The 27,040-nt window shown below is 37.3% G+C and overlaps 1 protein-coding gene across 2 annotated transcripts; it reads right to left on the reverse strand.

Annotated features, from left to right (window-relative positions):
- Positions 1–26,752, reverse strand: CHODL (chondrolectin; the record flags this gene model as incomplete). Of its 2 annotated transcripts, XM_080822137.1 has the most annotated exons (6): positions 35–119; positions 3,224–3,326; positions 5,402–5,488; positions 16,106–16,263; positions 16,572–16,881; positions 26,674–26,752. In XM_080822137.1, the coding sequence occupies 6 exons, from the start codon at positions 26,750–26,752 to the stop codon at positions 35–37; spliced, it is 822 nt and encodes a 273-aa protein (XP_080678263.1). The 2 variants fall into 2 exon arrangements, with proteins under 2 accessions (XP_080678264.1, XP_080678263.1); XM_080822138.1 differs by lacking the exons at positions 3,224–3,326; positions 26,674–26,752 and having other exon boundaries at positions 1–119; positions 16,572–16,837.
- Positions 26,753–27,040: the final 288 nt, after the last annotated feature.

The raw sequence follows: 27,040 nt of genomic DNA on the forward strand, positions 1-27,040 counted from the left end.
TTATTTTCTCTTTTGGAGCCAAGTCAGTGAATTATTATACTTCCATGCCACTTTCTTTTCTGGTGCTTTTCGAAATCCACAGTGTGGACTGGGTTGGACTAGTTTTTGTTCTTCCTTTACTGAAAAACATAAGAAGACGTAAGTTCAACGTCTGGGACTTTTTATTGAAATAGGCATGTTTTGGTCCAAATGGAGATATTTCAGACCCTTATAAAATGGTCTTTCTTCTCTCACCAGCATATCTACAAAAGATTCTAGATTATTCCAGTATGTGAAGATAGTAAACAGGTCATGTGAAATGATGAAAAAAAAAATGATCTTTGTTTGACCCTTCTTAGTTTAGAATTCAGACACATTCAAACACACACACACACACACACACACACAACTGTGTCTGGCATAATACCAAAAAGTTTCATTATAATCACTCATAAATCTTCAATTTATTTGATCACTGATTTTTGAAATTTTGCTTTTTGGATATTCTTCCATTCACATAGGCTGTATTTGATGCCAAATCATCAAAATAGTGTTTTTGTCCTAAGTGTAAGTACCTTCCTAAACCCCTCCTCCCCTCTGTTTTCCTGTTTTATAGTTAAGTCACTTAATCCCCAAAAGTTGGGCTTTGCTTCAGTCTCTGCAACCAATGCAGTTCAAAGTAGTTCAGGCCTTAATAACTTACTTCCTTGAGATCTGAGACTGAACTTCCCTCCTGTCAGATATAGAATCCAAGCCCACACTTCCATCCCCCCACATAGGGCTGGTTATCTTCTCACTCTCTTTTTCATAAAATGGCCACTTCTCAGTTTCCTGCGTAATTGCCTGTTCCTGAGTTTAGCTCTGAAAATCGTCCTCTACCAGGCTACTTACCAAAATCTAGGTTCCTGGCTCTCATTTCCTGAGAAAGAACCCTCACCTGGATCACTTAACGACTTCTGGTTCCTGTAACTTGGGTCCTGCACTTCCTGCCTGCCACAGACAGTCCCTTCATGGACATCTGCCCCACAGCCCATCGGTAACCCATTCCATCTACTCTCAGTCTACCAGACATGGCAGAACTCCATCCAATACAGAAAAGAATTCTTCCTAATAAGCTTGAGCAATACAATTCTATAATACTACTTGATTGACTTCAATGTAACTGAATTTGTTACTAATAAAATATTGTGACCAAATTATACATTTTGGAGATTTGCTTCCAAAAAAGTAAGACCAACACATCTTTTATCTATGAAGTCATCTAACATGAATGAAAAATAAACCAAGCAAAGTTTATGAAAAACAAGAAATTTTTTCAAATAATAAATAAAAGATGGTTAAGTTATTAACGTAACTTAAATTTTTGTGTAGCATTAGTATTTCATTTAAGAGTTACTACCAGTTAAGGAAACGAGTTATTGCTTTGAATATGACATGGAATGATATAAACCATTATGTGTACCAGATTGGAATTTAAACTTTCTGCAAGGCACTCAGATGATAATGGAGTTGAGTCTTTGGTGAAGTTTCTCCTTGCTTTCCTGGAAGAAAGGAAAAGGGGAGGATCTAAGAACGAATGAAATAAGCACTACAGCTAATTCCGGCATCTGGAGGTACTCAATTTTGGTTTATTTTCTCACTCCGAGAATTTGAAACAAGTGAAAACTCCTCAGATCTTCAAAGGTATAAAAACGTGGAAGACTTTTATATGAACAGAATCTCCACAATAATATACTATTCGGGAGAAGAAAAACAAACTTTAGAGAAATCTCAGTTACTGGCACTTGAGTAATTTTTATTTTAGAAATGACAATGTCTGTATAATATTTTTAAAAATTGTTTTTCAATCTTATTTGTTATTTACAGCTCTTCCTTAACAGTTTGCTAGATTAAGGGGAAATTTATGTTGCATCCTCTTTCTACTTCTCTGGTTTTCAAAATGACTAATCATCTTTCCATCTATAGCCTTAGGTATTAAGGGAATAAATGAGAGATTTACTACTGTCTTTTTTCTGTACAAAATATTACCCAAAAATTTTAACTGTGTTTCCCAGATATGTTGGAAAACCCAAAGGCACAATATAGTATTAATTTGCCAGGCTTTACTTATCATTATTCAAAATATCTTATTTAAGGAGCCTGTATATCACACTTTGTGTCCTTTAAAACAATTTATGTGAACCATTTAGAGTTTACATCTATTTAACATTTTTGTTTTGTTTTGTTTTGTTTTTTGGGGGCTTTGTTTTTTGTTGTTTTTTTTTAACTTAGTGGATCTTTGTGGCTTATTTCAGAAACAGATGAAGGTGAACTCAAATCAAAAGAAAAATATGAAAAATATGAAATAACAGGTCCTTCCCTGATGAAGGCACTCAGTTTTTGTTTAAAATACTGATAAAGGTTTCCTTTTAAGGAAACAAAAAGTAATATAAGAAAAAAAATTAAACTAAATAAAATAAAATACTGACAAAGATGGCAAGTTTATTCTAGCAAATATGCTCTCATTTAAACACAACACCTTTTCCTTTTTCTTTTAACATGTATCTACATTTCATATATTAATTTTTTAACTGATAAATTGACACACATGAAAAAATTTCACCTTTAACTAAAGGGTCTGATTAAATAGATATAAAAGAATATCCCCAAGAATGTTGCTTTTAAGACATATCATTTTGATGGAAACTGCCTCCTAAAAGTGACCTATTTTTACCATTGTACTTTATTTCCTGTATTCAAAAGATCCCTTGGAAATAAACAACAACCTATGACTTAAAATTTTAAAAAGGTACTACAGAGTGTACCCAAAAACCAAGACTTGCATACAACTTGGGGTCAAGATGGAAAGGTTTAGCATTAATGCTTATATGTAATAAACAAGAGACAGTATAGTATAGTTGTGTATGTCGTCAGGTTGCAAGGATTCAAATTTCAAATCTGCCACACACACTAGCTAAGAGACCCAAGGCAAACTGTATGGTTCATGTAAGCCACCATATCCTCAACCGAAAAACAGGAAAAAAAGAGTACCTACTGCCTATAACTTGTGAATATTCAGTGAAATAATTCATGGATCCTATAATCAAGGCCTATCTTATTAGATTGTATATACTGGATTTGTACTGACAGCAAAATCAGAACTTTCTTAAGGCAAATTAAAAATATAATTCTATACTTTTTAAATGAGTTCTGGAAAACCTATAGAAAACTTTTCAAGTTGTTTCTACATATATGAATTATTTACCTTTTATGCAGCATCTGGAAACAGCAGGTTCCAAAAGCGACCAGTATCAATAAAAGCAGTGGGATTGTTGGTATAACAACATAAATTAGATTGGGAATTATGCCTACAAAAGCAAAACAGTCTTAGTATAAAAAGATGGCTGAGGCAGAATTCTAACACTAAAACTATATAAACATTTTCCAAAACTTTAAGGTAAAATAGATTTATTATAAATAAATGAATTCTGAGAAAGTTTCTTCTCCAATATTGAATAATCTAGTGAAATATATTTGTTTGGTTGCCATTCTCCAATTCAATGTCCATACTTCTAAAACTATTATTAAATCTGCCATTTAGATAGGGACTAGTTTTCATGGTGTACTAATAATCTTAGCTATCTCACTTCATTAATCCTTCTCCATTATTACTTTGAGAAACAAGCACTGATTATTAAGATAATTGTTGATTTATTGGTTATATAATCATCTTAACCAGTAAAGCCAATGCCACGATAATATGGAAGACTCTCTGGGATTAAATCAAAATACTAAATATTAGTAAATATTAACTAATGACACAGGCATAACCCAGAGATGCAAGATTCCAGATGCATAAGGACTTGATCTTAATTAAATTCTAAAATGAATCATTTTTTTTAATCCTGTTCCATCACACTTGATAATGTTAGGTATCCTTGGTAAAATGAAACACTGCCATACTTAAGCCCCATATAAATTTAAATCACTTCATTAAACATTTCTTTAGGGTCATAAGAGGGAAAATATTCCTCATGTAATTATTTATTAGCATTTTTAATTAGGCTTAGATGTTCTGACTGGCTTTAAAATCAAGCACCTGTCGGGGCGCCTGGGTGGCTCAGTGGGTTAAGCCGCTGCCTTCAGCTCAGGTCATGATCTCAGGGTCCTGGGATCGAGTCCCGCATCGGGCTCTCTGCTCAGCAGGGAGCCTGCTTCCCTCTCTCCCTCTCTCTCTGCCTCTCTGTCTACTGTGATCTCTCTCTGTCAAATAAATAAAATCTTTAAAAAAAAAATAAAAAAATAAAATAAAATCAAGCACCTGAAAAATAAAAAGCACTAAGGTTTAATATCATGTCTATGTAAGAAAAGAAAATTGAAAAACTATGCATTTCACTAGTAAATCAAAAGCTGTCAGCATTAGCAATCTAAGTAATTCTAGTCAAAGTAGACCAGACTTAGATCAAACTATCCACGTAACTGTACATCGTGTCCTTTGTTAACAAAAGATGTATTAACTGAGGTCTAGTGATAGGGTATTTTGGGGGTAACTTGCTATGGTTTCCCCTAATCTTGAGCTCCCAACACATGACTTCAAGGACTTTAAGGATTCAGGAAACATTTTTGTTCTTTTTCTAAATACCATCATGAACCCTTATCTGTAACAGTCAAGAAGAAGAGAAAGTATTTCCTACTCTTTCATGGATTTTGGATCACCTGGGGTAAGACTGAGACTTTGGGTCTTTGGCTCAATCTTCACAAAGCAACTAGGGTAAATCAAGATTTCTGTCCGGTCGTCACAGACCCATGCTAAAAGAATGCCTAACTAACTAATCCTAGGAGCAGTTTCTGATTGGGGTTTATAATTCCAATCGGGGAATGTGCAATTTGCACTGGGATTTCATTGTTTCTTTGGCAGAGAAGGTTGTGCCAGGGGCAGCTGGGTTGAGAGCTCTCTGTACGCATTCTGTCCACCCTGCTCAACAGTGATATCCCCTCCATAGCCTGAAACCAGCCAAGGTGGGAGTACACTTACCACGGGAATCTGCGAAGGATACAAATCAGGCTTTTGCTTTTATACCCACTCCCACATCAGCCACTCACTAAACATTTACCAGCACACCATGGTTTGCAACCCGCTGAATGTCCCCATTTACATCATAATGCCTATGTGCTATGTGAAAGGTTGTGAGTCCAGGTTTCCATGTGGATTACTTAGTATATTACTAGATATGTCGACTTGAAGTGAAAATATGGGAAGGAAACAGATTCTTCTGTTCAAAAACTAGCTCAGCATTAGTAGTTCAAAAGTAAACTCCGATAGGCCAAATTCAGTGAACCATATCACCAAGCAAAAAGAAAATTAAGGGCCAGCATGAAGCAGAGTTTAAAATTATAGTTTCTGCTCTTGTTAGGGGGGGTTAAAAACAGGTGAATTCATTACCTGCTTCAGTAACGACCACATTTTGATGGGTGTCTCCTGGTTGATTTGTAAAATAAGTCTTTTCTACAGGAGAAGTTGGATTAATCTCTGTAAATAATTGGTACAGGCATCATACATAATGATAAAGAAGAGAAATACAAACACAGATGAAAATAAAACTTTATAATAAAACAATGTAAACATCAGAGTTTCGGTTTCTGAATACTTTACAGATAAATATTATATCTTGAATTTAAATTTATATGAAATTATTGAACTGTGAAGTCATCATTTCATTACCTTTGAATAAAGTATCCAGTTGATAAATCTTTGTGACTCAGATCGACTTGGTCCTTGCAACCCCCAAACTGCCTTTAGCAATCAATACCGTGTCTATACTGAAAACAGCCTGCTACAGCCAATCATGACCCAGCAGGTAGAAGGAAAGGCAAAGAGAAGCAGGAATTGGGAGTCTAAGAATGTGAGACACTAAGTGCCATTCCAAGACAAGCCTAGATGGCTTCTTCATTAATATCAGTGCAATATCTAGTTTTCTCCTTGCAATAAAATCAGCAGATGACTGTACATGGATGCATTTGGAATAGGTCATTCAAATAACAATGTTCTAAAGCACCTTTCTGTCCTAGAAAAAAATGCCATACTTAGATATGCATTCAGTGACATCTATTTCTTTAAAAAATATTAATAATAATAAATTAAGGCTTGCAAGTTATTTCTTTCCCTGGTTTTACAAGATAAGATCTCTTTAATGGTTATGCAATTTAAAAATGTCAAAATTTCTTACACGATGTGGTATTGTTCTGTTATTTTTTTTCATGTAAGGCACTATTTGGTAAATTAATAGTTCAGTGAAAGTAAGTTGAATTAATGAGGGAAAAAAACCCCCGTAACTTGTCTTCATTTGTTTCAAAAATATAATTACCTGTTTATGTTTGATAACTGATGGAAAAGAAAAAAAATAAAACACAGGCAGCATTCTATATTAGTTCAGCATGTTAAATCATTTTTAATATTAGATTGGCTACTCTAATTTGGCCACATAGTCTTTCTTAATTGGACATTTATCATATACTGTCCTGTAATAACATTTATTATTCTTCCACACATATTTCACCCTAACACTTCAATAGCCTCCTATAGGTTTTAGATACAGCCCTACCCTACACTCATTTTTCTACAGAACTTGGGCCCTCTATGCCAGTTGCTGCTCAACTGGGGTTTGCTGCACAAATATACAGATGTAATGCAATTTATCAACATAGAACTGGTTATTTTTTAAAAAAATAATCTTAATAATCTTTAAATCAATATAATTTCTGATTAACAACATTTTAGAAACTTAACCCATAAACACTACTTTTAATGTCTAAGAAAAAGAGGGCATAATGCAATTTTAATAAATATAAACATTAGATTCAGAAGGATCCCATGAAAATGTCTTAAGATAACACTGATAGACACAAAGAATAGATATGTAACTCACAGAGCAGTAACAAAAAATGGAGAAGACAGTAAGAAAATCAATTAGTGAGTTATTCCATGTCTTCATAACTAGGTTAATTATTTACTACTTCAGATATCATTAGTCATATTTTAGATGGTGTGTAGGAGGCAGGAAGAGGAGATTAAGTTCAAACCACACAGCGCTTCTGGTAGCTGGAGAATAAAGTTCAAAATAATTGGTGTCCTAATTCATAAATTTTAATAAATCCCACTGTTTACTCCTCCAACTGCCTCACCACCAAAAACTAATCGTACTCCACTAAAAGAGCATTGACTATAGAAGAAAGAAATTTAATCAAATCAGCATCCTCCATAAATAAAACACTCAGCCCAAGGAAGGTTAACAAATAGAAGATATATATTTAAAATAAAATAAAGAAATAAGTGTTTAGACTATTAGAATAAAGAAAAAATAAAGAAAATATTTAATTTAAATAAAGAATTAAAACTCTAACTACATTAATAATATTATAAATATAGCTATACATTTATAGCAATAAAACTGTACATGTGCACCAAAAACAAAAAATACATAAAGGAATTTTATTCACAAAGTATAGATTATTTGAAGATTTAGGTAGAATATAGAAGATAGAGAAAAAGTATATGTTTTTTTTTTTTTTTTTATCTTAAATGCTCTTCCATGAGTAATATGAACCTAGATTACCTACACAAAACAAGTAAAGAAGATTCTGGGCTTGGAAGTATCCTCAATAATTTGGTAAGTAGGAATGCAAAATAAAAATAAAATAAATGTATGAAGGGTCAAATAGTTTACCTAAAAGTCCAAAGAAAGGAGAAAGAAATAGTAAGGATACTGTATAACATACTTTGTTTCATTCAATAGTTTAAAGTACACAGTATCACCAATGGAAAATATCAGATAACTTTAACTTTATATTTTTCTAAAAAAAAAATAAATAAATAAAGACAAAGAACATAAGTGCATAACAGATTTGACTTTGCAAAAGCTTCTAAGAGGGTAATGATGGATTTAGGGCTTTAAAGAATAAACTCACCGGGGATACAGAAAGCTGGCTAATACACTGAAGAGCAGGATAGATATAAGAGAAGGGTGAATCTAATCCAAATAATCTCTGGTGCTTTAAGGTCTTATGAGAAAGGAATCATGTAATTTCAAGAGAATAATAGAAATAGCAGTACTTGATTCTAATTGCCTTCCATGAACACATTTTGAGGTCAAGTAGACAACCCCTCAGAAGACTTCAAATGGCACTTCCCAGCACTGAGAAGGAGAAAAACATCAAAAAACTCTCAAAGCCTAAGTGTCTAGTTTGATTTTCTCAGGTGATTAAAAAAAATTAGTTTATGTAATTTTGGTTAGTCTCTACTTGGCCAAATATTAATTTAGTGGAGCTTCCCTCTTCAAAGTAATTTAAATTTACTATGTCCACAGGAAACCCCACCAGTGTAGCTCAGGTCAAGGCAATCTTCCCATGCTGCCCATGACAAGAAGTCAGAGACTTCAAACCAAAGCTATCAAGGGGGCAGATTCCAAAGAATGACAAAAAGGAAGACCATGGCACAAGCCCCTACTCTTTTTCCACTGTGCCTCAGTGAGCTAGAATCAGTCTAACTTCCAATGAGGAGCACATGTGAAGTGGCAATGTCAACAAAAGAGATCCTAATGTTCCAAGAGGAAAGTCATTTTGTTCCCTTAAATGCACTGGATAATCACCCAATGATCTGTCACTCACATGTGTAAATCCCTAGGTGCTTTGATTGCTCTGATGACTTATACCTACTTCACAAACTTTACACTACATATTTAAAATATTTAAAAATGGACATTTATTCTTCATAAAGATCTGTTTACAAAAACACAATTTGACCTGAACGTTGGAAATGTCATCTTCCCAGCCTTGAGTCAAGATGGCAGAGAAGTAGCAGCCTGAGATGACATAAGGTAGCAGGAGATCAGCTAGATAGCTTATCAGACCATTCCAAACACCTACAAATCCAACAGGAGATCGAAGAGAAGAGCAGCAATTCTAGAAACAGAAAATCGACCACTTTCTGAAAGGTAGGACCGGCGATAAGCGAATCCAAAACAACGGGAAGATAGACTGCGAGGGGAGGGGCTGGCTCCCGGCAAGCGGGAGGAGGGGGCGGCCCCCGGCAAGTGGCGGAGCAACGGAGCACAAAATCAGAACTTTTAAAAGTCTGCTCCACTGAGGGACATCACTCCAGAGGCTAAACCGGGGTGAAGCCCACGGATGGACAGTGTGGTCTCAGGTCCCATGGGGTCACAGAAGGATTGGGGGTGTCTGAGTGTCGCAGAGCTCACAGGTATTAAAGCAGGGAAGCCGGCTACAGAGACGGAGCCAAGGAGTGAGCTCTTAACTCAGGGTTACCTTAAATTGTGATCCATGGCACAGACCACTGCTCTGTGAGCAGGGACCCCACAAGATCTGGGGAGACCCCCCCACCGGAAGAGCTCAGGAATGTGTGGGGTTCAGAGACTCCAGGTGGGGCTGTGTGCCAGAGACAGAAAAGCTTGGTCGCAGGCTGGGTGAACTCGGAGCACGACCGGAGGCCAGGGAGATGGGAGTGACTGAGTGCTTTTCTCCAAGGGCGCACTGAGGAGTGGGGCCCCAAGCACTCGGCTCCTCCAGGCCAGAGATTGGGAGGCCGCCATTTTCATTCCTGTCCTCCAAAACTCTATGGAAAGTGTTCAGGGAACAAAGGCTCCCGAAAGTGAACCCGAGCAGATTACTTAGCCTGGCCCCTGATAAGGGCTGTGCAATTCTGCCTCAGGCAAAGACACTTGAGAATCACTACAACAGGCCCCTCCCCAAAGAGATCAGCAAGAAATCCAGCCACAACCAAGTTCACTTACCAAGGAGAACAGCGGAATTCCAGAGGAGGAGAAAGCAAAGCATGGAATTCATGGCTTTCTCCACATGATTCTTCAGTCTTGCAAAGTTAATTAATTTTTTTTAATTTTATTTTTTTCTTCTGCTAATTTTTTTTAACTTTTACCCTTTCCTCTTTTAACGTTTTTTAACTTGTTTATCTAAACAATACCTTTTAAAAAAAATCTTTTTTAAAACTTCATTATTATAGTCATATTTTATCCTTCATTGTATCTAACTTTATTTTTTGTATACACATGGGGTTTTTCTTTTAAAAAAATTTGGGACACAACTTCTTCTAATAGATCAAAATATACCCTAAATCTAGCACAGGGCTTTGTTCTAGTCTCCATCCTGAGGAATTCTCTCCACTTTCTTTTTCTTTATTCTCCCAACCAACTTATCTTATCAATTCCTTTTTTAGAAATTGAAAAAAAAAATCATCTTTATACTCATATTCCATCCCTTCACCACATTTACCCTTATATATGTTTTTCATTCTTTAAAATATTGGGAGGTAGTTTCTCCTAAAAGACGAAAATACTCCAAAATTAAGTGGGTGACCCTGTTCTATTCACCAGTCTAATATATATATTTTTTCTTTTTTCTTTTTTTTCTTTCTTTATTTTTTTTTTCTGAACTTGTTTTTACCCCCTCTCTTCCCCCCCACAATTTGGGGTGTCTTCTGATTTGGTTAGAGCCCATTTTCCTGGGGTCTTTGCCACCCTTTTAGTATTTTATTCACTCCTTCATATATTCTTATCTGAATAAAATGACAAGGCAGAAAAACTCACCACACACACCAAAAAAAATAACAAGAGGCAGTACCAAAGACCAGGGACCTAATCAATACAGACATTGGTAATATGTCAGATCTAGAGTTCAGAATGACAATTCTCAAGGTGCTAGCTGGGCTCAAAAAAGGCATGGGAGATATCAGAGAAACCCTGTCTGGAGAAATAAAAGCCCTTTCTCGCGAAATAAAAGAACTAAAATCTAACAAAGTTGAAATAAAAAAAAGCTATCAATGAGGTGCAATCAAAAATGGAGGCTCTTACTGCTAGGACAAATGAGGCAGAAGAGAGAATTAGTGATATAGAAGACTAAATGACAGAGAATAAAGAAGCAGAGCAAAAAAGAAAGAAACAACTACTGGACCAAGAGGGGAGATTTCGAGAGATAAGTGATACCATAAGACAAAACAACATCAGAATAATTGGAATTCCAGAAGAAGAAGAAAGAGAGAGGGGAGCAGAAGGTATATTGGAGACAATTATTGGAGAGAATTTCCCTAATATGGCAAAGGGAACAAGCATCAAAGTCCAGGAGGCACAGAGAACTCCCCTCTAAATCAATAAGAATAGGTCCACACCCCATCACCTAATAGTAAAATTTACAAGTCTTAGAGACAAAGAGAAAATCCTGAAAGCAGCCCAGGACAAGAAGTTTGTAACATACAATGGTAAAAGTATTAGATTGCAACAGACTCATCCACAGATATCTGGCAAGCCATAAAGAACTGGCGTGATATATTCAGAGCACTAAACGAGAAAAACATTCAACCAAGAATACTATATCCAGCTAGACTATCATTGAAAATAGAAGGAGAGTTAAAAAGCTTCCAGGACAAACAAAAGCTGAAAGAATTTGCAAACACCAAACCAGCTCTACAGGAAATATTGAAAGGGGTCCTCTAAGCAAAGTGAGACCCTAAAAGTAGTAGATCAGAAAGGAACAGAGACAATATACAGGAACAGTCACCTTACAGGCAATACAATGGCACTAAATTCATATCTCTCAATAGTTACCCTGAATGTAAATGGGCTAAATGCCCCAATCAAAAGACACAGGGTATCAGAATGGATAAAAAGTAAAACCCATCAATATGCTGTCTACAAGAAACTCATTTTAGACCCAAAGACACCTCCAGATTTAAAGTGAGGGGGTGGGAAATAATTTACCATGCTAATGGACATCAAAAGAAAGCTATGGTGGCAATCCTTACATCAGATCAATTAGATTTTAAGCCAAAGACTATAATAAGAGATGAGGAAGGACACTATATCATACTCAAAGGGTCTGTCCAACAAGAAGATCTAACAATTTTAAATATCTATGTCCCTAACATGGGTGCAGCCAACTATATAAACCAATTAATAACAAAATCAAAGAAACACATTGACAATAATACAATAATAGTAGGGGACTTTAACACTCCCCTCACTGAAATGGACAGATTATCTAAGCAAAAATCAACAAGGAAATAAAGGCCTTAAATGACACACTGGACCAAATGGGCATCACAAATATATTCAGAAAAGCAACAGAATACACATTCTTCTCTAGTGCACATGGAACATTCTCCAGAATAGATCACATCCTGGGTCATAAATCAGGTCTCAACTGGTATCAAAAGACTGGGATCATTCCCTGCATATTTTCAGACCACAATGCTCTGAAGCTAGAACTCAATCACAAGAGGAAATTTGGAAAGAATCCAAATACATGGAGACTGAAGAGCATCCTTCTAAAGAATGAATGTGTCAACCAAGAAATTAAAGAAGAATTGAAAAAAAATGGAAACAAATGATAAAGAAAACAGTTCAAAATCTGTGGGACACAGCAAAGGCAGTCCTGAGAGGAAAATATATAGTGGTATAAGCCTTTCTCAAGAAACAAGAAAGTCTCAAATACACAACCTAACCCTACACTTAAAGAAGCTGGAGAAAGAACAACAAAGAAAGCCTAAACCCAGCAGAAGAGAAATAATAAAGATCAGAGCAGAAATCAATGAAATAGAAAAAAAAAAAAAAACAATAGAACAAATCAATGAAACTAGGAGTTGGTTCTTTGAAAGAATTAATAAGATTGATAAACCCCTGGCCAGAAAGGACCCAAATTAATAAAATCACGAATGAAAGAGGAGAGATCACAACCAACACCAAAGAAATACAAACAATTATAAGAACATATTATGAGCAACTATATGTCAGCAAATTTGACAATCTGGAAGAAATGGATGCATTCCTAGAAACATATAAACTACCACAACTTAAACAGGAAGAAATAGAAAACCTGAACAGACCCATAACCAGTAAGGAGATTGAAGCAGTCATCAAAAATCTCCCAAGAAACAAGAGCCTAGGGCCAGACGGTTTCCCAGGGGAATTCTATCAAACATTTAAAGAAGAATTAATTCCTATTCTTCTGAAATTGTTCCAAAAAATCGAAATGGAAGGAAAACTTCCAAACTAATTTTATAAGGTCAGCATTACCTTGATCCCAAAACCAGACAAGGATCCCATCAAAAAAAAGAATTACAGACAAATACCCTTGTTGAACACAGATGCAAAAATTCTCACCAAAATACTAGCCAATAGAATCCAACAGTACATTAAAAGGATTATTCACCACGACCAAGTGGGATTTATTCCAGGGCTGCAAGATTGGTTCAACATCCGCACATCAATCAATGTGATACAATACATTAATAAAAGAAAGAACAATAATAATATGATACTCTCAGTAGATGCTGAAAAAGCATTTGACAAAGTAAAGCATCCCTTCCTGATCAAAACTCTGCAAAGTGTAGGGATAGAGGGTACATACTTCAATATCATCAAAGCCATCTATGAAAAACCCACCGCAAATATCATTCTCAATGGAGAAAAACTGAGAGCTTTTCCGCTAAGGTCAGGAACAAGACAGGGTTGTCCATGATCACCACTGCTATTCAACATAGTACTAGAAGTCCAAGCCTCAGTAATCAGACAACAAAAAGAAACAAAGGCATCCAAATCGACAAAGAAGAAGTCAGACTCTCAGTCTTTGCAGATGATATGATACTATATGTGGAAAACCCAAAAGACTCCACTCCAAATCTGCTAGAACTTGTACAGGAATTCAGTAAAATGTCAGGATATAAAATCAATGCACAGAAATCAGTTGCATTTCTTTACACCAACAACAAGACAGAAGAAAGAAAAATTAAGGAGTCAATCCCATTTACAATTGCACCCAAAACCATAAGATACCTAGGAATAAACCTAACCAAAGGGGCAAAGAATCTATACTCAGAAAACTATAAAGTACTCATGAAAGAAATTGAGGAAGACACAAAGAAATGGAAAAATGTTCCATGCTCATGGATTGGAAGAACAAATATTGTGAAAATGTCTATGCTACCTAAAGCAACCTACACATTTAATGCTATCTTTACCAAAATCCCATCAATTTTTTTCAAAGAAATGGGACAAATAACCCTAAAATGTATATGGAACCAGAAAAGACCTCGAATAGTCAGAGGAATATTGAAAAAGAAAGCCAAAGTTGGTGGCATCACAATTCCAGACTTCAAGCTCTATTACAATGCTGTCATCATCAAGACAGTATGGTACTGGCACAAAAAAACAGACACATAGATCAGTGGAACAGGTTAGAGAGCCCAGAAATAGACCCTCAACTCTATGGTCAACTAATCTTCGACAAAGCAGGAAAGAATATCCAATGGAATAAAGACAGTCTTTTCAACAAATGGTGTTAGGAATATTGGACAGCCACATGCAGAAAAATGAAACTGGACCATTTCCTTACACCACACACACAAAAATAGACTCAAAATGGATGAAGGACCTCCATGTGAGAAAGGAATCCATCAAAATCCTTGAGGAGATCACAGGCAGCAACCTCTTCGACCTCAGCCGCAGCAACTTCTTCCTAGGAACATGCCAAAGGCAAGGGAAGCAAGGGCAAAAATGAACTATTGGGACTTCATCAAGATCAAAAGCTTTTGCACAGCAAAGGAAAGAGTTAACAAAACCAAAAGACAACTGACAGAATGGGAGAAGATATTTGCAAATGACATATCAGATAAAGGGCTAGTATCCAAAATCTACAAAGGGCTCAGCAAACTCAACACCCAAAGAACAAACAATCCAATCGAGAAATGGGCAGAGGACATGAATAGACCTTTCTGCAAAGAAGACATTCAGATGGCCAACAGACACATGAAAAAGTGTGCCACATCACTCGGCATCAGGGAAATACAAGTCAAAACCACAATGAGATACCACCTCACACCAGTCAGAATGGCTAAAATTAACAAGTCAGGAAAGGACAGATGCTGGCGAGGATGCAGAGAAAGGGGAAGCCTCCTACACTGTTGGTGGGAATGCAAGCTGGCACAACCACTCTGGAAAACAGCATGGATGTTCCTCAAAAAGTTGAAAACAGAACTACCCTATGACCCAGCAATTGCACTACTGGGTATTTACCCTAAAGATACAAATGTAGTGATCTGAAAGGGCATGTGCACCCAAATGTTTATAGCAGCAATGTCCGCAATAGCCAAACTATGGAAAGAACCTAGATGTCCATCAACAGATGAATGGATAAAGAAGATGTGGATAAAGAAGCATGGATGTTCCTCAAAAAGTTGAAAACAGAACTACCCTATGACCCAGCAATTGCACTACTGGGTATTTACCCTAAAGATACAAATGTAGTGATCTGAAAGGGCATGTGCACCCAAATGTTTATAGCAGCAATGTCCGCAATAGCCAAACTATGGAAAGAACCTAGATGTCCATCAACAGATGAATGGATAAAGAAGATGTGGTATACATATATATATGTATATATATATAATGGAATACTATGCAGCCATCAAAAGAAATGAAATCTTGCCATTTGCGATGACGTGGATGGAACTAGAGGGTATTATACTTAGTGAAATAAGTCAATTGGAGAAAGACAACTATCATATGATCTCCCTGATATGAGGAAGTAGAGATGCAACGTGGGAGTTTGGGGGGTAGGAAAAGAATAAATGAAACAAGATGGGATCGGGGGGGAGACAAACCATAAGAGGCTCTTAATCTCACAAAACAAACTGAGGGTTGCTGGGGGGAGGAGGGTAGGGAGCGGGTGGTGGGGTTATGGACATTGGGGAGGGTATGTGCTACGGTGAGTGCTGTGAAGTGTGTAAACCTAGCAATTCACAGACCTGTACCCCTGGGGCTAATACATTATATGTTAATAAAGAAAAAAAAAAAGGAAAAAGAAAAAGAAATGTTATTTTCCCTTAAATACAGGTCTCCAAATGTGTCCAGTTACCCCTTCTGCTTAACTGACTGGGCATCTTGTTCTATAGCATAAAGTATATTTCAGGACACTGAGCTCTATGACAAGCTGCAGAGAAAATCTGGGTTTCACAGCAGAGAAACACAAAGAGTCAAAGGCAGTGAAGCCTAAATATAAATAGTGAAGATCAAAATATAACCAAATACGCACAAAATCCGTTATTCCTATTTATGGTACTTCCTACCTGGTTCATACTTGCAGATGTAATTGTGCTTCATGTTGCACCTGTCATCGTTCCACTGGTAAAGGTAGGGGCCCCCAAGGCCTGGATTGGCCGTTGGTTGATGATACATCACAACACACTTCTCACTTCCACAGGAAGGTTCATCGGTATACCAGTTTCTGTAAACAGAGCAACGGGAACACCTCGAAGTGACTTCACCCATTCTATTCTTTTTGTTTTGCTTTTTGTTTCGAGTGTTTATTTAAATTCCAGTTAGTGAACATTGAGTGAAGTATTAGTTTCAGAAGTAGAATTTAGTGATTCATCACTTACACACAACACCCAGTACTCATCACAAGTGGCCGCCTTAATACCCACCACCCACTTGGCCTCTTCCATTCTGACATCCTCTGCAGGTGAACAGAAATCTCCCTTCTCCCTTTTGAGTCCCACAGAGAACATCCAACTTTGCAGGACCCCTACTCACCGGTACTGGGAAGCACTTCCATCAGACCACTGGTAGAGATCTGGGCAGGCACCAGATGTCTGCCCCTCTCCGTTTCGCCAAAGCCCTATCCAGAAATCACCATCAGAAATTCCCGTTCCTGGTTTTGTCAGGTTTTGCAACATACTTTCTATTAACTTCTGTTCTGCCTCATTCTCCAGGCTGAGAAGGGCTCCCCCCTCACTCTCACAAGCCAGGCGTGCCTCCTGGAAGCTCACTCGACTCGACAGTTCATGGAAGTAGGCCATTTTGTAGCAGGGATGCTTGAGGTCAGCAAAACACACCTTCTGGCCTGAAAAAAAGATGCTATGTATTGATTACCCGAGCTATATTCATAAGCTATTATGAATTAAGGTTAAAGAACCAATCAACACAGGATGCACTCTCCCAAGAATGATCATTCCATTGAATCGTTTTATAAGGTTTATTTTTTAAATTATTACTTTCAATTTATAAAAGCAAATTGATTCCCTAGGTAAACTTGTAACACAAACTTCAAAACACTTTACTTAAAGAAAATTTCTGTAAAGGGAACTCATGATTCTTCTGGCTTAGATATAAACTAATTATCACAGCATATGAAAGTAGCTAAAGAAATTTCAGGTATATGGAGAGCTAAAAGGTCAAAATTATGAAAGAAAAATAATTCATAAAATAATTTAATTTAAAAAAACGAATAAAATGTTAAAAAGCAATGTTTAGAAGGTATCATGAAAAACCTTTAAGGTGGGAAATTTGAGGCATAAATATTTGCTTTTATTGTATGTACATTAAATATATTACATTGAAAGTTAATAGAGGTCAAAATTAAAGTAACTCTAGTAATAATTTCTTAATAAAATACAGCATTAGAAATGATAGGATAGATTTCTAGAGTACTATAGAGTAATCTTTGAGAAAATTCTCATTCTCAATTCTCTGAGTATTTTCTGGTTTTATAGGACATGCTGTGTGTGATCTCCAGTCGCTCAGCCAATGACTTCTCTGTTTTTACACAGACATCTCAAATGAGTTATAAACTCCAAATAGAATTTCCCCAGTTTGAACTTAGAGAATCAAGATTTTATCTATTTCAGAGAGAGAGAGAGAGAATGGAAGAAAGCGAGTGCACATGAGTAGGGGTGTGAGGGGGGGTTGTAGAGGGCAAGGGGAAGGGAGGAGGGGAAAATATCTCAAGCAGACTCCAGAAGCCATGTGCAGGGGTCACACTGGATCTCACAACACCGAGATCACAATTCCAGCTGAAACCAAGAGTTGGACGTTCAACAGACTGAGGCATTCAAGCTCCCCTGAACTCAGAGAATCAAATACTAAAAACAAACAAATAAACAAAAAAATGCATTTTAAATGTGAAACAAACAAATACATCAGGTAATAAAGGTGCTTTTAAAATCTCATCTATTGCTGATTATTGTCTATCTCTGATAACTTGGATAGAGATCAGGGTAAACTGAAATTTGGCCAAACGTGTCTTTCAAAGATTGTTAAATTAAAAACAACTTAAGTGATGTATGTGAGAACAAATTGTTTTTCAGCATTAGAATCTCCGTTTATGTATTAAATGGAGACATATTAAAATAAAATGACTTCTTCAAATTTAACCTAAAAGATGCCCTATTAGAATAGTTGCAATTACTTACTTTATGAGTTTGAAAGTGGTAACACGGCATTTCTTTTCAACTTTCCCTAATTTAGGGCCACGTGGGTGGTTCAACGCATAGACTCTTGATTTACTTCTGCTCCCTTATACCACCAGGCAAGTATGCCAAATTATAGAGATAACCTCCAGATTAGCTTCTTTGTTTCACTTCCGTTCTCTTCTGTCAACCTTAAAAATCATGCATCCCTCTCTGTCACTCCTTCTTATTCCCGATCTGCTGCCCAGAATCCCTATTAGTTTCTTCGCCTTTTTCCGATTTCAGCTTAGGTTTGGCCTCGGAAAACAGACTACCAAGCATTTTATGTAAAATTAGGTCAAATTACTTTACGTGAAGAAATTAAGGTAGAGCTCTACAGCTTTCTTAAGATTTGTCTGCATGAACATTATTCTTGTTGAGACTGAAGGCTTTTCTCAGCAGGTATTTAATTTTGGAGCAGATCAAGAAAATTTGTTAGTAGCGGAGAGAGGGGAGTGTTACTGTACTTAAACACTGGCTAAAAAATACTGCATTCAAGATTTGTACTCTTAATTACAGTACATCACACTGAGTCAACATCGGTATCACATCCATTCTCCCCCAGAATCAGCAATTAATGACCTATGATGACACTCAGAGCCGGGAGGGTGCCAAAATCAGGAAGCCATTAACCTCACCACAGTGTTTGAGTGATAGGCATTCAATATCATGGTCCAAGCTGAGAATTGCCATCTAATAAAGTAGTTGTAGCAATGCAAGCCAGCCAGCCAGTTGTCCTCTCTGTCTCATTAACTGTGATCTGGACCCAGAAGCACCACACTGAATAATATGAACAAATGAACGGACAGCCCCAACTAATTGTTAATGAAAAATAAAACATTAGTATGAATGACTGCAGGAAAATGGGATTAAAGAGATTTCAAGAGGACAAATCAGTCTGAAATAAATCATCCTTGAGAAATAATCATGAAAGTCCCAGGGGCTGATTCTAATACAATTATTTATTTTAATTTCTCCTAATTTATTATTAGATTTTGTGATGACTTCATTGTTTAAAACGGTGGCTCCTGATAATATTCTAAAAATGCCATTAAGCCCAATGAGTTCCGTGCCTGCATTTTAAAGCAAGCTATTTCCACTTTCTTCTACAGTCTTTACATATTTCTGTCTCGAAATATATCTCAACTGCATTCCCTTGAGTCTTCAACAGGCTCAGTTTTTCACTCCAAGAACTCTCAGACTTGGATTTGTCCCCAGCACTTCTGAAATATTAAACTTGTCCAACAAGATTGTTTTGCAAGATGTCAAAAAGGAGCCCATTTAAAAAATAAATTAACCAGAAACTTGAATGAGTAAAAATTATTTATATACCAAGGCCAGCACTCATTCAGAGGGTGCCTACATATAATTTAGATGCTAAAAGTCTCTGCTCATTCTCTTTGATAAGTTAAAAAATAAACACTACACAGATTTCTTTATAGTGAGGACACTGAAATAGTAACAGGAATGAACTCATTTGTAAAATTAAGGTAGCATTTTGAGTGAAATGTTTAAGAGAATTTTAATGTAATGTGGAAATTCCTAACACTGTTATGTGAGTCTACAGAGAAATAATACTAATAAGAGGAAAACCTAAGGCAGGGATTCTATTTAGAGTAGTTAAAAAGCGTTCATCAATGAGTCCTAGATGCTAGCTGACCGTGGCCCTGTCTGTGACAGGCATTCTCACCTTGGCTGCGGGTGATGGAGTGGTCCAGGGTCATGGGGGAGGGGGTAGAGACCGCAGTGGCTGCAAAGCAGAGGTACAGTCAGGGGATCCAAATAGGGGCCAATTACCACTAGAACAGGTAGATATTAACTCCAAAGTATCTGCTGAGTATCAGTTGTGTCCTCAGATTTTGAACTGAAAGGTCACTAGCAGTTCAGATCTGGCAAGGCTGTTCGAAAATCACAGATACCTGGCCCAGTTTTATTACCATTCACATACAATCAGTGAAAGCTGACACTGTGGATTTCTTGACATCCATTTCTATTTCACTCCCAACTACTGCCTTATTGTGCAAATGTAGTCCAAGCAGTAGCAAAATCAAGCAAAAGGAGCTGCTGAACACTCCCCACCATTTCAGCTGATGGAAATTTGGCCGTCATGGCAGGGGAACTCCAACAGCTGGGAAACAAATGTTGCCCTAATTCCCAGAAAAGTTCCATTAATACAGATCTTCTGGAAGCCACTTTTCCCACTTTTGTAAAGGCTAATCTTCCTAGAGAACCATTACGACTATCTCTCTTCTCATTTTGTGAGATCACATGGGGAACGCCCTTTTCTCTGATCTTTAAATGTTTCATTCAGATAAAATCTTCCATTGACTATTTTGAATGATAGGAATTCGAAACTTCACCTACTACATCTACTTCCATCCACCCTCTGCTAACCATAACATATCTAGATAAATATTCAGATAACCATGCAACAGTGTTTATTACACTAAGGCAAGCTTCATACTAACAATTTACTAAATGTCACCTAGGATTTCCACCTAGGATTCTATACCTATTAATATTATACACACATGCATACAGCATAAACATTCCTATCACTGTCACTGCTAAGATTCTGCTATTCTACTATTCCCATGAATAGATGGTTTTGTCCGTTAGAACTAAATATTGGCAGTAAATGCTTTTGGCATTGATATAAAAGTGGGGCCGAACTCGTAGTATTATGGCAGTTTACTTTTTTCTTCCCGAACAGAAAGGATCTATGATTTAGTTTTATTTTGCTTATATTTATTACCTTTCTGACAGCTGAGTCCTCTGTGAGCAAAGTAATAACATTTTTCTTATACCTTATGCTCTAAGCATGTATTATTAATATTGAGTGTTAAATTTATGTCATAATTTTCAATAAAAGCATGGAAGATATTTTATGAATTTCTATGGTTCAATCATGATCTACTTTTAGTTACAAAAAGAAAAAAAAATTGTACAAAAGAGAATCTACATGATAAGTCTTCCCCAAACCTGACTGACTGAACTTTGGACATTTTACCAAAATCCCACTAAATAATTGGTTTTTCATCATTCTTTCTTACTCTCTCCCAAATCACATTACTAAATAAGTTGATCCAACATTATACACTGTGCCATGATCTCTGATACAATGCCAGCACTTCTAAACTAAAATGAAATGCTTTCAAACAGTGTGCTCCTTAAAGTGTTCAATAGTCCACCAACTTAAGGATGATTTTTTATTTAAAAAAAAGTTTTGTTATAAGTTTTCATTTTTGTAACAGAGGTTTTATAGTGCAACTAAATGTATAATGTGCTAGTACAAAGGTGTTAGAATATATTTTCTTGCATTGATAAACTCAAAACTGTAGTCCTGGATCATTCTGTGGACAGTGGTGGCAGCTGCAAGTCCTACCTCTCCCACTGGGAAATACCACAAGCTTTGAGAAGGGAATGGAACTCATTTTTTTAAATTTGCATATTTAAAAATTGGGATCTAAATAGCAAGTGGTAAACCAAGTGACTGTGTGACTCAAAAGTTAAAACATTCAATCAAAAAGAGCTGTTGCGAATTCCAGAGCTATACTTGAATTGTGGATATGCTTGGGGGCATTACTTAAAACTTTCCTGGTTTTCTCACCTAAAATGGAGTTTTCTCACCTAAAAAGGAGTTTTAAAGAAGTATTGTAATAATAATGGCCAGACATTTATAAATGGTTAAGCATGGAGGGTCTCACTGCTAGCACCAGACACACCTTTGGGTAAATTAGGAAAAGATGTGTTCTCCTGGCGATATAGGCTGCTCAGCTAGAAAAAGTTGTTTTCTTCTAGGTGCCCTTAGCTCCAGGCACAGGACCTGCACGCTGAGCTCTCTCTCAGCTTCTTGGCACAAACTCCCTGTGCACAACCCAGTCTGCACAAACCTGTTCAAACCCCTTCACCCTCCAACAGTCCTGTGCTGTAGGTCGCATCATATAGCTCCCATCCTATTTTAAAAAGTTAGATATTTTGCCAGATTCACACAACACAGTAGTCAGGGTTTAGAAGCAAGCAGTCTCTCTGAAGTCCACACCTTCACCCAGATGTCTATGCTGCCTCCCTAGACAAATGTAATATTTTTTCTAAAGCGAAATATTTCATGAAATAAAGAGATTGATGAACATATACCTTATGCATGTTTTCTATCTTAAATTATTAGCATTGATCTGTTATTGATTACCATTGCTGATATGTGCAAGGGTTTGTGCATTAAGAGTTTGTTTTTCTAAGCAGATTTTGGGTTTTCTATTACTGAACATTTAGACACAGGATTAATATCGCTACATTTATCTCAGATTTTCAAACCATATCTAGCCTTAAGCATTTTTTTTTCATCCAGGCTTTTCATCGTCTAAATAAAGCAAACCCCAAATGAATTTTTCCCAATTACAAGGAGTGCAACAGGATTCAAGTCGTCAGGCCTTTTCTATAACCAGTAATATGTTACAAGAGCGCCTGCCACTTGTGTACATTCATCCACCTGTACGCCAAGTGCCCAGAACAGAAAGCTGTTATAAAAAGTAAAAATTGTTAGTGTGAACATCAGCTGGATTTCCACTCTGGACCCCTTTGTACAATACCACCTTATTTTTAACATTTTTGTAATAGTTGTCGCCATCTTCGGGAAGAAAAGTTCTCAAAACAAAACTATAAAATGATGAAAAATAGCAGTTAAGGAGTAATGGCTATGATAGATGTGTAATTTATTAAATGACTAGTAATAAGATTAATTTGTTCCTTTCCTGCCCAAGAGATACTTAAAGTAATTGCATCTTTGAAAATTGCACTGTCATCACTTTATGCTTTTGATGATGTCATGGAATAGTACCACAGGATGGGATATGCTCAGCAGATTTTTTTCTATCTCCCTTGCTATTACAATAACCTAAAGCTACTTGTCACAACCCATAGATTTGCATAATTCTGTGGCAGCTAAACAACAGAAGAGGTGTGTCTAAATCGCCCAGGCTCCTAAATAAAATGCAGGCCAATTCCAATGAGTTCAAATTAATACATATTAACATTTTCTGCAGAAATTTGGAGGTACCATGCAAAACACTTAGTGCCCTTTTACTGTGTAACAGGTTGGGGATCACTGCTGCGTCCACTAAAAAAAGAAAGCAAGAGTAAAAACCATAACACACACACATTACTTCAAAAACACCTCAAATGTTTAAAAATACCCACATGTTCTTCAGACATATCTTTTTACCTTAAAAACCTGAATTTGGGGGCACCTGGGTGGCTCGGTGGGTTAAGCCGCTGTCTTGGGCTCAGGTCATGGTCTCGGGGTCCTGGGATCGAGTCCCGCATCGGGCTTTCTGCTCAGCAGGGAGCCTGCTTCCCTCTCTCTCTCTCTGCCTACCTCTCTGCCTACCTGTGATCTCTCTCTGTTAGATAAATAAATAAAATCTTTTAAAATAAAAACCTGAATTTTGAACAGTTCTGTTTTGTTTCTTTGTTTTTGTTTTTTTTTTTTTTTTAAGATTTATTTAATTATTAAGAAAGAGAGGGAGAGAGGTGGCAGGGCAGGGGGTGGGGGAACAGAGGGAGAGAGTCTCAAGTCAGCTTCATGCCTAGTGTGGATGCTGTGACTCTGAGAAACCTGAGCCTAAACCAAGTTGGAAACCTACCCAACTGAGCCTCCCAGGCACTCCTGAACACTTCTTTCTCATAGGTATCCATGTCCCCATAAGTAAAATCCTCTTATCTTTGTCCTAAATCTGTCATAATCTACCAGTCAAGTCACGGAATTAAATGATTTTATTCCTCACAAATATTCTCTACATATCTGTGGTCAGTACAAATCTGAGATCCTAAAAGTAATTCCAAAATTAACTCATAAATTCATTAAATACTCTTTCATTAAATACTCTAGTACATTAAATTACTCTCATGGTTATATATTTTACTATGTATTTATGCATCAAAATAAACATGACTACTAACCTATAAAAATACTTTCCTATTTCTTGTGAAAATACTTTTATTTTGTTTCTCAACTTTTAAAATAGTGATGTGTTTGAAAGTATGGGAAATATCGCATGTTTTAAAGTACTAAAATGAAGAAAATTTCTATAAAGAATTATTTTGTGGGTTCCTGTCTTTTTTCTGGAGAAAGTAATTATTTTGGTACACTAAATATAAATTACAAATAGCTATACTGATATGTTCCGTATGTTACAAGTATGTTCCTAATAACAGCCCCAAAGAGCTTATTTCATTTGACAGATACTTGGGTAGAATTTTGGTCCCCAGTGGCAGGAAAAAGTTGATGCACCACATAGAACTTAACATTGATCCATCAGACATTAGACCTACTACTTCCAACATGTCATGTTTTAGACTCTCTGTACTCATGCTATTGTGGCTAAAATATTTTTTGAATTGTCTTCAAGGGATAAAATCACAAACTTATAATGGTTAAATTTTAATGTGAATTTTTATGGCCAAGGTTAATTAAATTATTCATAAGAAAAACATAACAAAGTAATTGTTTTGATATCAAGTAAACATCATCATTTATGCTAAATCAAATAGATCATGTTCAGTTAATTAGAAATTTTCCAGATGTCATCTACAAGATGCCTATAAATACTTCACAGGAAAACACAACAAAAGGTTTGCAACAATTTATGCAATAATAGAATACAAAAAAAAAAAAGAAAACCTTTTTCATTGACAATTTTTTAAGTTCTGTTTTTATTTTACATATTTTTCTTCTCTCTTGCAAAGTTTATGGCATACAAACAAGAATATACCAAAAGGATACTACTTAAGGCAATGAAGTGTTTCTAAAAACACATCATGTGCTAAAAGCTTAGTCTCTGCTGCTCAATCATTTGTAAGAGTAATTCTCATAAACACAAAAGCAGTCAAATATGTAATTCAAACACTCAGGTCTATACAGTGAACTTTTTCTTCAAAGCTATATTAAGGGGAAAGGGATCTAATATATGGTTCTTGTAACATCCTAACTTGGTACTGTAAAGTTTTCAATTTATCAATATAATGAGCCTGATTTTCTTTCCCTGCCCCCCAAATGTAAGCAGCATGCATGTCCAAATGACAGTTCACCATGTATTTAATTCCAATGTCTCCAGAGGGCCGAAAAGTCAGCAGTGAGTGATGGATAACTAGACACTGAAGAATTATAGTCTCAAGATGTAGAACATCACATATTGCTGAGGGGAAGATCAGCAACAATTAAGCTTAATATGCCAGTTTCTAAAGGTCTGGCTTCACTATGGATTAAGTTGATGTCATCTCTCATCTATCCTTACCTCTAGTGACACCTGTTATACTGATGAACGAAATGTGAAAAGGAATTTGTGCTTTTTACATTAAAAAAAATAAAAAGTCCACACTTAAAACACTTTCCCACATACATTCAACAAATATTCATTGAAACACTTTAATTAACATTGCAAGAAATTTCAGTAGGGATTGTTATACTCAATTTTCATGTAAGGCACAATTCATTCATCCTAAGCTTTTGAGAATCTTTCTTTTTTTTTTTTCTTTCTTTTTTTTTTTTAAGAGACCTTCCCCAAAAGTAAGGGATGGTGAATGAGACATAAATTGCTCAACAATAGAACAGTGAAAGTCAAAGAAAAAGAAAAATCAGAGCAAATGCTTGGAAGCTTGCCAATTCTGGTCCACTTCCCTGGCACGGACTCGGCCCACCTAATTGGGCACCTACTGTGTGCACGAACCTGTGGCCATTACCATGTACACCTCAGCCCAACTCGACCGGACTTCCTTTTCTGAAAAGTCCCCAACTTGGAATAAGGTGTGCAAAGGAAAGGCGTCTACACACAATGACCAGTAAGTCCCCTGTTCTTTGTCAGCCCTCCCTGAGAACAAAGGCCGCATGCATGCCCAGGAGTCTGAGAGCCACCCACAAAGAGCAGGTCTGGTCTCAGAAACCATCCGACTGAACACAGTGCGCAGACTTAAGTCAAGACAGGCCAACAGGGGTTGGCATTTCTGCAGCGGTTCTTGAAGCTCTGGGTTTCTTTCCTCTGCCTGCTCCATGGTACCCCACCCCTTTTGCAGGTGCCAAGCCCTGCCCGGTGGCCTACTCTCTTACAAAGAGAGTGAAAATAGTCTTGGAAAACGGTGTAGCAGAGCTCGCTTTGCAGTTCCTGAACCAGGCACTCCCCCCAAATTTAAACTTTTCTCTGCGCGGGGTTTTGCAGGGCCGGGAAGAAAACTGACCACAATCTAGTCCCTTCCCTGCCACGCCCCCCGCTCCTCCCGACCCCCTACTCCGCACAGGTTTCCAAGCTCCTGGAGAGCCTTGACCCCAGAACAGACGACCACGCACCGCCCTTGTCCGCGCACCCCGCGACCCCCTCTCCCTGCTTGTCCGCTGGGCGTGCAGCCCCCTGACTCACCGCTGACCACCCGGCGGCAGAGAACTCCGTGGCCGCAGAGCAGCGCGGCGCCCAGCAGCAGTGAGACCACGCGGCTCATCGCGGCGCGGCACAGCAGCAGGTGTGCGTGAAGCGAAGACGACCACTGCCCGCCGCGCAGCGGGAGCTCTAACCTCTGAGCCTCCCCGCCTCCCCGCCGGACCCTACTCCCGCCGCTGGAGCCCAGCTGGCCAGGGCCCGGCACTCATCGCCTTTGGCAGGGCCTGGAGCCGGGCGCGCCCTTGCCGCGCGCTTGGGTGTTGATCTAGAGCGCACCACCCCGCCGGTGCGCGTTTAAGGAGAGGAAACAGAAGTTAGAGGGTCCGTGTCTGCCCCAGAGGTGAAGCAG

This window comes from Martes martes (genome assembly GCF_963455335.1).
Source record: "Martes martes genome assembly, chromosome: 1".
Taxonomy (NCBI): Eukaryota; Metazoa; Chordata; class Mammalia; order Carnivora; family Mustelidae; genus Martes; species Martes martes.